Here is a 13,097-nt window from a genome sequence, read left to right as displayed (position 1 = left end):
ATTTGTCCCTGGGAGATTGGCTGGATGAGGATCTCTCAGGGCTAGATTTTTATTCCATTTCAGGCCGTTTTTTGCCCATGTACTTTCCACAACCCTTACTCACTGGCCTCCCCAAATTCCTTCCCTCTTAAACATCCTGGGCCTTTTCCTTATGTGTGCCTTCTACTCCTTGTTGTTGATATTACAAGAGTCATAGTTTCATAGATGTTAGGGTCGGAAGGTACCTGAGCAGATCATCAAGTCTGACCCCCTGCCATGGGCAGGAATGAATGCTGGGGTCAAACGACCCTGGCTAGGTAATTTATCTAACCTCCTTTTGAAGACCCCCAGGGTAGGAGCGAGCACCACTTTCCTTGGAAGTTGGTTCCAAATGCTAGCTGCCCTGACTGTGAAGTAGCGCCTCCTGATGTCTAGCCTGAACCTACTTTCAATCAACTTATGGCCATTATTCCTAGTTACTCCTGGTAGTGCCTGGGGGAACAGGGACTGTCCCATTCCCTGCTGGTCCCCCTTGGTAAGTTTATAGACGACCATCAGATCTCCTCTCAGCCCCCTTTTGTGGAGGCTGAACAGGTTCGGGTCCCATAGCCTCTCCTCATAGGGCCTGCCCTGCTGACCCCTGATCATGCAGGTGGCCCTCCTCTGGACCCTCTCCATGCTGTCCACATCCCTTCTAAAGTGTGGCGCCCAGTACTGGATGCAGTACTCCAACTGTGACCTGACCAGTGCTGCATAGAGGGGGAGGATCACCTCCTTGGACCTGCTCGTGATGCATCTGTGGATGCATGACAAGGTGCAATTAGTCTTATTGACCGCATCCTCACATTGGCGTCCCATGTTCATCTTGAAGTCAATAATGACTCCAAGATCCCTTTCTGACTCTGTGCTGACGAGAAGGGAGTTCCCCAGCCTGTAGGTATGCTGCTGGTTCTTTCTCCCTAAGTGTAGCACCTTGCACTTGTCAGTGTTGAATCCCATCCTGTTCTCATCCACCCACCCCTGTAACCTGTCCAGATCTAGTTGTAGCCTGTCCCTCCCTTCTAGCGTTCTCCTGAGCTTGGGGCAAAGATGGAGAAAGGAAAACCATGGTCACACTTCTCTTATCCTGGATTGCCTGAGCCTTGGGCTAAGTTAGGGTGACTTCAGAGGTGTTTCCCCAGGAAGCAACAAAAACAGCTGTAGAGCAGCAACATCCAACCTACCTCTAGGCTGGAGCCTGGGAACGGTACCAGGACAGAGCTCTCATACTAGCATGCAAAAGCTGACTGCACAAGGGATGGTCTAAGAGAGAACATTTCTGTCATCTTTAAGCAGAGTGGCATGAAATGGCCATGGCATAACTGAGACTTAATCACTGAGTTACACTGTGAGAGTGGAGGAATGGATTTTTCACACACCCACTTTACAATTCAGACCTTTCTGTACTCTTGGGACCATCACTTTGTAAGATCCCATATAGACTGGGATGGGGACCAGGTCAGAAACAGAGGCTCAGCATGGTTACCCCATAGGAAATCTGCAGAGATGGCAGGCAGGATGTGTTCCCTGAGGTTTGAGCTCTCAGGAGTCAGATCCTCCCTGTAGACTTTGCTGTGACCATCACAATGTTCCCCTTTACCGTTAGCCCCTTTTTTCCTGGCTTGTTTCCAGAATACTGTACAAGGCTGTACAAGAAACCTGGACAAGCCAAGCATGAGCAAAATCTGTTGCTAGAGCCCTCAAAAACTGGAGATGAAATGAACAAAGCGTAATGATCATGGGGCAGGAGTAATCAGAGGTACAGAAGAGGGAGCATAACATGTGTGGTACATGGGTTTTCCCAACCTTGAATGGCTCATGAGCAAATGCAGTGCCAGTGGTTTTAAAAGACATAGCTCTATTAGCCAAAGCTTGCAAAGCTCAACCTCTATAAATGGCCAAGTCACCATTAAGCAGCAACAGAGTACCACCATGAGAGGGTTTGGTTACCTTGATGATGGAGCCACAGCTGAAGGGTTTAATGACTGGTCACTGGCTGCAGGTCGGGTGCTGACATGCAGTTTCCCACGTCTGACTTCCTTCTGTAGAGGCCAGTGATGCTCACAAACATGCGCGCACCTTTCCCATTCCAAGGCAATAAAACAGACACAACCAATGCCAAACTCTTTAGAAAACTCCTTATTTATACAGCACTTGGTTTTTCTTTTTGCAAACTTAGCAAAGATTCTTAAATAACAACAAACAAATTGTCTCTTTCTTATGCTTTGATTTTCCTCCTATTTCTATGAATCCTTAAGTTGCTGAGTTCTGTTTGATGCAAAACTCCTACCACCGTCTTTATAATGGGATGCTTAGTTTTCACATCCTGTTCTGTGCAGTCCGCCAGTGACTGACTCTCATATTCTTGCAGAAAAAGCTACGATGATTTGTGCAGAATGTATGAGAAGATCCAGCCACTTCTGGAGACGGAGCATCGGGGCTTCATGCAGGCCCGCAGTTTCATCAGTAAGTGGTCCCAGGCATTGCTGTGCTGGGATTAGGAGTACAAGGGGGCAACAGAGTGGTATTTCAAGCATCAGGCCAGTGTGATTTGCCATGTCATTTGCCTAGATCACTCAAAGCACCTTCATTGCAAACTCTGACTCAAAAGGCTTGAGTCTTGTGATCTATTTGTTCCTCAGAAGCCTAAGAGTGCCTGCAGCTTGGGTTTGTCCTTTCTTAGCTAGGAGCAGACATTGCATTTGTCCCTGGACAAATTGTTCCCATGCTGTTTGTCCCAGAACTGATGTATCTTGGGACTGGCGTGTACACACATCGCCCTTCTAACCTGGGTTTAGTGAGATGCTGAATGCATTGCCATTTTTCTCCCATTGATTAAATGATACAATCCTGAGATAATTATTCAGAGACAATTTGCAATGTCGTAGGCTAAACTGTTAGCACATCTTATCCCATGAATCATTTTAGGATTTATCCTGGGATGGCAGGCATGGGTGTCGAAATGATTGCACTTTGTCCTTGGATAAAATCGTTTAGTTCGGGGCAAATGCAACATCTGTTTGTAGCCTCTGGGCCTGTGCTGTTCCCAGGAAAGCTCAGTTTACCTTGGACTGTGGTCATCTTGCAGTTCATTGGCCCAGTAAGGCTGGATCTAGGCTGCGTGGGAGTGGAAGAACTCCAGATACCAAAAGGGATATTATTCTGTGACTCAATAGGTAACACTGTGCCCTCCGCATCATTAACAGTTTGAACCGCTGCTCTGACATGGTGGTAGTACGTGCTACGCTGCTGGAAACACCGCCTTTGGAATGGGATGTAAAACCAAGGTTCTGGTCACTGTTGGCCATTAACAATCCTATGACATTTATTGGTAAAAGTAAGGGTGTTAACCCCCCTAACCTGGACAAATTCCATCTCAGTTAATTATATTTCTGCTTACCTAAAATTCCCCCTGAAGTTCCAATTTGCGAAATTCTTCTATTTTCCTTCTTGTCCTGAGCTGCTGTATTTGATTGTTTGAGCTAGTGTGTTCTACAAAATTGCCTGGAGCCATCAGCATTTTAGTGATGGGTCAAGTGACCCAGAGAGAGAGAATTATATATAGAAAGACACTAGATAGAGATGTTGTTAGAGAGAGAATTTGAGTCTGGAGAGCAGCTCAGGGTCCAATTCTGGTGGATGAAAGGAGCAACAAAAGTGATTAGCATTATCGTATTCAGATTCCCATTTAGGCTTCTCCAAGTTGTACAACAAAAGGAATATTAAATGATATTGCAAAATTAATGTTACAAATCAATGTAACCTGCATAAATCAACCCAGCCGAGACAAGAAGGAGATTTTGTGCCTTGAGTTGCTGCTTTAGAAATGAGAGAGGCTCTATCCTTCTGCCAGAGCTTTAGAAAAATGCCAGGCAGCCAATCAAATGTGCCCTTTTTTTTGTTTTTCCTTCATGACTGGATAAAAAAGAAATCACTTTTCACCTTCATCTACAAAGCCATATGTTGAAATAGTTTATACTAGAACAGGCTGGGAATTTTTCAATTACCAGATTCGCTTACATACAATAGATGCCCCCCTCAACTAAAACACGCATCTGATTTTTGCAAGGGAGAAAAAAAATGATTTTTCTGGAGTCATAGCCAACTCTTGTTTCATAAAGTAAAATCCTCTGGGAACATAGAGGGCATTTTTAAACATGCTCCAGGGGTGGGGGGGAGGAGGGGTACTTTAACTAGAGTGGCTCTGAGAGCCACTCTAATTAAAGTGCCCACAGCATCTCATGTTTTAACATCCCTTGCTTCAAAATGGGAGTGGAGGTGCTTTAACTAAAACTCATTGAATGAGCTTTAGTTAAAGTGCCCCTGCCACCATTTCGAAACATGTGGACACTGATACATGAGACAAAGAGGCTTATTGGAGTACACTAATTAGCATGCTCCAGCAGACTCAATTAATTGAGTGCATCGGAGCAGCCATCCTGTTCGTCTGCAGGCATCCAGAGTGTCCAGGAAGGGTGGCACCCAGAAGTTCCTGCTGTTGCACCCAGACTGTCTCCTGGCGTGCCATACTTCCTCAACACGCTGGGCGTTTGTACGCGTGCTGCAGCACTGAGCGCTTTTAAAAACACCTGGCAGTGCGACGCATGCATTTGTATAAACAGCGAAATGTGCATCAGCGCTGAGAAAACGGCAGCAGCACACTTTTGAGCTAAAATGCATCAAAGGTGTTTTAGTTCAGAAGCGCATCACCGCCATCTTCTCAGCACTGATGCGCATTTTGCTGTTTATACCTATGCGTGTGATGAAGCGCCAGGCACATCAGCTTGTGTGAAGAGCAGACTCAATTAATCTATGTGTATAAATGTATGTGTATACATGCCCTCTGTTTCTAGGAGGACTTACTTTGCATCACACAAGGTTAGGCTCCAGACCCTTACAAGGACAAGCCTATTAGTTCTTTACTGTGAGTAGTTCTCTATATCAGTTCCTATAAATACAGAGTTGTTTCCACATCACAGGCCTCATCAAGGTACTACCAGCAGCTCGCTTGCTATTTTAGGCACAAGCTACAGTGCTCTACCAATAGCTGTGGCTGCAAGATGGTTAATACAGGACTCCGTCATCTTGGCATCTGCATGGCATACATAGTGTCCCCAGAAGTGCTTTTTTTCTCATAAAGAAAACAGCTTCCCTACTTAAAAAAACATGCAGCCCAAAGAAAGAGTCCTTCACCTCCAAACAGCCAATTACTTTGTAGTTTCCATATATATTCTTAATGTGGGAGATGAAGATTCAGCTCACTGATTTGAGCCTAAATCTTCTACGTTGTCGCTAAATGTCCCAAACATTAGGTTATTCTGTGCCCTAGGGAGCTCTCTGTCCCACTATCTTTATATGAAACCTGCAATAAGGTTGCACCATCTGTTGGATCTTGTAAGGCCTTGGTGACAATTTAGCTTCTTTGTTCAGCTCCTGTTGGAATGCTTTATTTCTTAACACTCAGGTCTTAGTTGTGGTGTCTCCAGAGCTGCTTTGCACCAGTTCAGAAAGCTCCATAGCTTTCAGTTAAGCTAAGTGTGAGCTGTTGCTTAAAGCCATAGCATGTCAATAGCAGATGTGGAGCTGGAGATCGGTAGCAGCTTGATATTGCAGTGATACAATTAACTGGTCTATTTTTCTGGTTGGAACTACCCTTGGAAACCCTCATTTGTTCAGTGAAATAGAATTGCTCTTTGGAAAGCTCTTGGTGACTGCTACAAAGATGCCACACATTTGGAGAGGTGTGCATTGCACCTAGCTGGAACCAAGGCACATTGCAACTGATTGCAGACCCAGCTGATGCTGGTGCTGATTAGCTGTATGCCAAAAGGTCCTACTTCCTGAGATCACACTGAGCTAGATGGAAAGGACCAGGCCTGCACGTAGCATAGGGGGAAAAGAACTGGGTTGTTTAGCTACACTATAAATAGCATTTCCTTGAATTGCCCTGCCGCCGTAGAACGAGAAGTGCAATTTAGAGCTGGAAGGTATTTTTCAGCTTCTTCTGCTTGTCAGTGAAAAATCTAGTTCTGACAGCCCCCAAATGTATTACAGATTCATGGTGATTTTTAGATAGTTGATCATTTTGGTGGGGGTGGACCCACAAAACTATCTGATAACCTTTTTTGGTTCTGATAGGAACCTTTTTTTTCCAGTTTGAAGCCAATTTGCATTTTAAAAATCCCTTCTGTTATTTTTAATGCTCAAATAAAAGTGATTTATTTCTGGTTGTGTGAAATGTTTCATTCAAATTTCATTTTTTAAACTCTGTATTCTGAAAAAAATCAGGAAAAAATCATTTTGGGTAATTTTTTGTCCCAGTTTTGTCTTATTTTTCAGAATTACCAGTGGCTTAAAGTACCATTTATTTATCCAGCTGTAGTCAGAATGTCCTCAGTCTGATTCCACCATCCGCACACAGGACACACTCATATTCACTTTGAGTGGACTGCAGGATCTGTCTTGGTCTTGCAGTCTGGTCTGAGTCCATAGCCCCATGCATGAGTGGTGGCTTTTCCTCTCCCTACAGACTCTGACCTGCAGAGACTGTACACCAGAGATTTACGGGGCAATGCCATGGTGGACAAGAAGCAGCTGGAGAAGATCCTTCTGCTGAGCTATGTGTGCAATGTGAAGGCTGGTGAGTATAGAGGAGTGGGAGGTTATGTTATGGTGCTTTTAGCTGAGGGAGATGATAGGATGTGGGGAGGGGGAGTCCAAGATAGCAGGGGGGGAAACTAGCTGAAAGTCAGGGCGGGGAAGAGGGGGAAGTGGAGTGAATGAGCTGCTGTGCTGACCATGGTCACTGGGGTGTATGGGAGATAGTAAGGGACCATGATAAATGAGGTGAATAGTAAGGCTCAATGCTGGTGCTTCCCATATTCATTTTCCCTGGGTGGACCAAATCCTCCCACCCAGAGTTTCAAATCCACTACAGACCCATGCTAGATATGCTGCCCAATGAATTTCTGGAATGTTCTCAGACTCCATGATGTTGGGCCCATTACCAAGCCAGAGGGACAGTACCAGTACCAGCTACATGTTGATTCTGCTTTTGTCCCGTCTGCCATAGCATGGACTGTAGCCAGCATGTAGTCTGCTAGCTAATGCTGAGAGGTGTCTGTGTAAGCCAGAGGGGATGGGGATCCTTGCTTAGCAGGGAGTGGGGAGGGGAGTGGGAAGCAGGGGAAGGCCAGGCAGATACCTGCAGTCTCTGCTGGAACTGCAGCCAGGGAGCAGAGCGGAGGGGCCAGCCCTGCTGTGGAGCACAGCCCCACCGAGCCCAGAGAGCATGCTCGGGTGCCCGGAGAGTCTGATTTAACTTAAACCAGAAAGGGGTCTGGGACAGGCACTGGATAAACTGGTTTGACCCAAATCAGTTAAGTCTGATACTACATTCAACCAGGTTTATGTCAAACTGGTTTATGTGCACTGAACAGGTTGAAATCAGTTTCTGATCACTTAAACCAGTTTATGTGTAATGTCTGTCCCGAGCCTAGGGAGCCTGATGCTTTGCATTCTCACTGGCTATTTTATCAAAGGGGCAAAAGAACTGAAGCACCTTTTACTCGCTTAGAGTTGAGGTCCAGGGTTGAGTACAACATTTTCCCTGGTACTGCCCTTCCTCTAAATAAACGCAGGGCTTGTCCTTCCCTAGCTTGGATCTCTGAGCCTTGAAGCCCCTTCCCTAATTCTTTCTCCCTCTTTGTCCCCCATAATCCATTAATTTCTGAGGTTTCTTCCACCCAGTGGGAAGCAGAGGGCAGAAGGGGCAGGGGCTTTTCACTTTCTTGGTAAATGTATTAAATTAGTTATCAGTTATCATAGCAAAAGACCTCAATAATTAGCCCATACCTATAATATCCAGAGACACCCTGCTTTTGTCCTATGTTTCCTTATTATCTTAGTTGTTGGCTTGCAACCCTCTTGGCCTGCCAAGGGATGCCTGAGTATATCTTTAAGTCCTCTCTCCTTGCAGAGTACCAGCAGGGCTTCCACGAGATGCTCCTGCTTTTCCAACTGCTTGTGGAGAAGGAACATGAGATCTACTGGCTGTTTCAGTTCTTCCTCCAAAAAACAGTGAGTCTCACTTGTACTGCTTCCTGGCCAGAGGTTGTGCAAGGCCTTTGCAATATACTGTCAATGGCCTATCCTGATGGCAAATCCACACATGCTGTCCTGAGAGGCAACCAGCCTGACTTGACCACCCACACCCAGCTTCCAAACTATAGCAAATGCTCCAGTGATAGAGCGGTCTTGCAGATCACTTCTGGGCTTTAAGGCTTGCCTGCAAATCCTAGGTCACTTATGTCCTGACTTGCCATAGCCAACACTGGTCTGCCAGCATAACCTCCGTGGGTGACTGCAGCTTTGCTGGCAGAACTTGTGTTGTTGGGGGCAGCTGGTGTAACTGGTCACACAAAAGCTCTTGCCTGCACAGCTGAGTCCACACCACAGAGCCCAACTGCTTTAGCCTTGGGGTCACAGTCAGAACAACAGCAGCCCCCACATGGAGATAAAGCTTTAGACTAGAGACTGAATCAGCCGGTTGAAGAGGGTTTGTCAGGGAAGGGCTGGCACCATCAGTGTATCATAAACAGCAAATTGGCAATAGCCAATTAGCTGAAACAACTGTGTTAATCAGTTCTAAGGGGAAGTAAGAGGGCTGCCAAGTGCTTCCTAGCTCCTAACCCAGCCAACCACATGAACTGGCACTAAAGCCAAGACTCCTGGATTTGATCATTTCCACATGGAGTCATGTGGGATAAACCTACCCTGGAAAACTGCAAAGGAAAATAAAAGGAGACCTTTTCCTCCCTTTGACTTCCCACTGAGGTGCTGGTGCATTGCATCTATAAGTATGCATGCCGGGCCAATGGTCTCTGGAGGGCAGGCTGCCAAGAGTATCACACAGACAGGATGTGAGCCTCTAGGAGATGGAGGTTGGCTCTAATGGATGTTTAGTGCTACATGCATCATTTCATAGATTTCGTAGACATTAGGGCTGGAGGGGACCTCAGAAGATCATTGGGTCCAGCCCCCTGCCCCAGGGGCAGGAAGTCAGCTAGGGTCAAAGGATCCCAGCAAGATAAGCATCCAAACGTTTCTTAAGAGAGTCCAGAGTAGGCGCTTGCACCACCTCTGGGGAAGTCTATTTCAGGCCTTGGGGGCTCGGCCAGTAAAGAAATTTTTCCTTAAGTCCAGCCTCAAACGATCTTGGAGGTGTTTGTGACTGTTGGACCTTGTCATCCCATGGAGCACTCTGGTGAACAGGTGCTCTCCCAGATCCTGATGTACACCCCTTATGTACTTATGCACATCCCTTAAGTACTTATATCATGCATGCTTTCAGGCTTAGAGGTACACATGACTCACCCACACTAAGCCAGTGTGCATTGTGCTTGCCTCCAACAGCTGGTCCATCAAAAGATAAAAGCCTACTGCTACTTCCAGCTAGTAGAAGCATGTTTTTAACTTAAGTGGTAGCATTCTAGCTTTTACAGACAGTCTTGTAGTCCGTTCCCACTGGTGACCTATGCATGAGCTGGTTTCATGTAAGTCTGTAGTGTAAACCCTAAAAATGGAGCAAATCTACTTGTAAGGTCAACAGATTTATGAGAGAAATAAGTCGGGATTTATGGATTTAAGCTGGGCCATCTGGCTTTTTCATGTGCCCCCAAGGAACTTTTCATTCCTGAATATTCTCTTGCAGGAGCACGGCTGTGTGATACACATAGGAGTTGGAAAGAATATATTAATGCTGAAAGCTGTGATTGCATTTATGGATCCTCTCTTTGCCAAGTACCTGGGTAAGTACTGTCACCCTACCTCCTGCCCTCCTCTCCAGCCCAGAGGAGCCATGAAGCCTGTGCTACCAGAGTTCAGGTAGTGTCATTTCTGTGGGTTGGCAGCAGAACAAAGCAAATATTTGTGCATTGATGGGCATCACCTGGTTCCACCAGATATTGTGAGACTGGAGGATGGGACAGTTATCAAGGTTCATGCATCCAGAATTTCCTGGCACTGGAGCAAAATGTGGGGAAAGGGAGTGGTAGATCTCAGCCCGTCTCAGACACTTTTCTTGTATTTCCCTTTTATTGTTTTGCCATTTTCACGTGGTTGGGTGGATAGAGTGGAATGTAGGACTGGAAGGGCCCCTTGGGCCATCGTGTCCAGTTCTCAGGTGCCTCCATCTTCCTGTTCTTCTCATGAGCTCACTCTGACCTTCCCTTAGCCCACAAAGATCAGACTTGACCTCAGGGGTCAACTGATATCATTCTAATGGACAAGTCTAATGACATTTATTTCCCTCCCTCACTGTGAGTGCATGCAACCCCAGGCAACATTGCATGGGTTTAATTCAGGGGCGGGCAATTATTTCAGGTGGAGGGCTACTTCCTGAGTTTTGGCAAGCCATCGAGGGCCGCATGACAGGCAGCCAGGGCAGATAAATATTAGTTTTCTAAATTTTTTAGGGGCCCTGCGGGCCAGATAGAATAACTCGGCAGGTTGCATTTGGCCTGCAGGCCACATTTTGCCCACCCCTGGTTTAACTGGATTAGGTAGGAGTTGTCAGTACATCCCAGTTTGCACTGGACACTTCCAATGTGACTGGAAAACTGCATGCCATGGGGGCAGGACATCAAGAGGCTCAGTAACCATCTGAGGCCTGCCTGACTAACATCCCCATGCTACAGCCTAGCAGAGAGTTGTCATGGCATCATGATACTCAGCTTTACATGGCAATGTAACAGCATCCCATGATGATGCCAGATGATGATGCAATTGTATAATATAGCCATGCAAGATCAAGGCATTGCAGCAGAACAGACTTGCTCCGGGGAGCAAACTTTTAAAGGCAGAAAACCAGTGTGTACTGCTGAATACAAAGCAACGGGGTAAAAAGCTCCATAAAGGGATTCACGCTGCCCTTCGATTCACAATTTTGTAAGCTTGGCTGTAAAACGCATTTTGATCCCTAACCTGAGTTTGCTTTTCTCACCTTCTAGATGGAAGGGGGTCTCATGTTGTTCAGTCCCTGTTTCCTTGGTTTTGTCTCTACTTCCAACGAGTCTTCAAATCATTTGATGATGTGTGGAGACTATGGGAGGTGAGAGCTTTCTGCAGTTTCTCTGGTTTTGTGAGTTTCAGAAGACATGGTGGGTGCTGTGAATTCATGATTTCCCCTTCCCTGTATAAAGAGCAAATATAAACCTGGAGAGCTTATCCTAGGGGTTTTCCATTTTCACTTCAGTCGTGTGGATTAATACAGCCCCCTCACAGGCACACAGTGTGATCCTGTGACTGAGCTGTAATAATGTGGTCTACTTCTGCCTTTGACTGGAAACTAGGGCTTACAAAAAAGGTTTTCTCAAACATGTTTCTTAACAGAAAGTTGCATTTTCAATTGAACAGCACTTTTTACACATATCATCTGATTCCCTTAGAAAAGTTGGGCTTTCCAGTTTTCATTGAAAACAACAAATGTCCCCAAGCCTAAAATATTTTTAATTTGAAAATGCCATTTTGGTACCTCCTGGGAGCTGCAGCATGGCTGTTGAATGTTCTCAGTTTTCCCCTGCAAGCAGGGCTCCCCGGCTGGATGACCTCTCACACAGTTACAGCCAGGAACTTCCACCATACACATAACCTGTCCAAGAGATGAGACCATGGGGCATCGTGGAAATCAGATCTGACCAACCAGCTTGGCCTCTAGAGAAAAAGGAGAGTGTGGGATAGCTAACGTACCATTCCTATGAGGCAGTAGCATTTTCAATTTAAAATATTTCAGTTTCCCTCTGAACAACGTAGAATGCGACCAGAATATTTCAGTAGGTGAATTTCAGCTGAAAAAACCCCTGACATGTTTTCATGTAATCAAACTTGTATTTTTCTACCTGCTCTGTTGGGAACCCCAGATGAGCCGCATCAAAGGGGGATTTAAGCAAAACTCTCCTGCTGAGGAATTATATTACAAATGCTTTAGCTAGGTTAGCTGAGAAATGTGTGAGCTGTCAGGTGATCTCAGGCTGAGCTTTGACAGTACCTGAGCTAAATTATCTTCCTAGACTGTACGTTCAGAAGGGAACACTTTGATCATCCATAACAAAGGCCAAGGAACATTGCGCAGTAACTACTGCATCAAGCCCAATTTTGAATGATTCTGCCCTGATTTATGTCCTGCTACTGCAAGAAGCAATTTCTCATGGTATCTTCCAGCTAGATGAGGGGAAGGCAATAATGGAAACCACACCAGATGATAGCATTTCATCTTGGGGACTTTTAGGCTCAGTCGTTTAGGCCTGAGAGACTCCAATGTTTTGAGCAAGCCTGTGAACATGTAAAAAAACTTTTTTTTTTTTTTGTATTTTGACTACCGTCAATAATCACCCATACAAATACCTTCTGCTTGAAAGAGAATAACAGCTAGGCTCTGAAGACATTAGAAACAAACTCAGCAGGAGTTAAACAATTAAGTACCTTAAAGGATCTGGCCCATAGCAATTTCCATCCCTAGATCTCAATGATTTTGCCAAGGAAGTGAGTGTCATCCTGAATGAGGCATTAAAGGGGTGATGTTGCTTTCCCAAGGTCATCCAGCAGGTTGGTGGCAGGGTGCTCACCACAAGCCAGATTTCCTATGTGCAAGCTTAGTGCTGTGTTTTGGGGTGGGGGATGAACGGACAGACTACACACTTCCTGGCAGGCAATGAGGCTGCACCGATTGATAGCTCAGATCAGGTTCTATTTCACTTATTAGGCATATAAGTGGACTTAGGTGTCTAGTGAAAATCTGTTCTACCCCGCAAAACAATTAATGCAAAAACTGGGTGGGTCCTTCTTGCTGTTTTACTGTGATTCTATCTTAAGATGATGGCATGTTACAAAAGCAGATGCATTAATGGATTTTCAGGGGTTTGGACAATGTAGAATAGAATCATGATTAGGTGCTTAAATCCAAGGATTTTGCTCCAGGTGTAGGTCATGTAGCCCAAAAGTGTCCCACAGAGCTGTGTTGTTTGGCCTTTGGGGCTCCCAGAGTAGCCAAGGCTTTAGGGGTGGGGTAAGCAAGGGAAGAG

General features: G+C 45.6%; 1 protein-coding gene across 1 annotated transcript in view; it reads left to right on the top strand.

Moving 5' to 3' along the window:
- The window catches only part of TBC1D21 (TBC1 domain family member 21), a 28,091-nt gene that overhangs the window by 7,783 nt on the left and 7,211 nt on the right, over nt 1-13,097 (top strand). Inside the window, exons 5-9 of the mRNA XM_006026263.1 lie at nt 2,390-2,484; nt 6,548-6,658; nt 7,997-8,097; nt 9,731-9,827; nt 11,028-11,128. Of these exons, the coding sequence (XP_006026325.1) occupies nt 2,390-2,484; nt 6,548-6,658; nt 7,997-8,097; nt 9,731-9,827; nt 11,028-11,128 (505 nt within the window). The remainder of the gene's footprint in view (nt 1-2,389; nt 2,485-6,547; nt 6,659-7,996; nt 8,098-9,730; nt 9,828-11,027; nt 11,129-13,097) is intronic.

Source organism: Alligator sinensis, unplaced genomic scaffold, assembly GCF_000455745.1.
Source record: "Alligator sinensis unplaced genomic scaffold, ASM45574v1 scaffold492_1, whole genome shotgun sequence".
Classification (NCBI taxonomy): Eukaryota; Metazoa; Chordata; order Crocodylia; family Alligatoridae; genus Alligator; species Alligator sinensis.
This window is presented reverse-complemented; position numbering and strand designations above follow the sequence as displayed.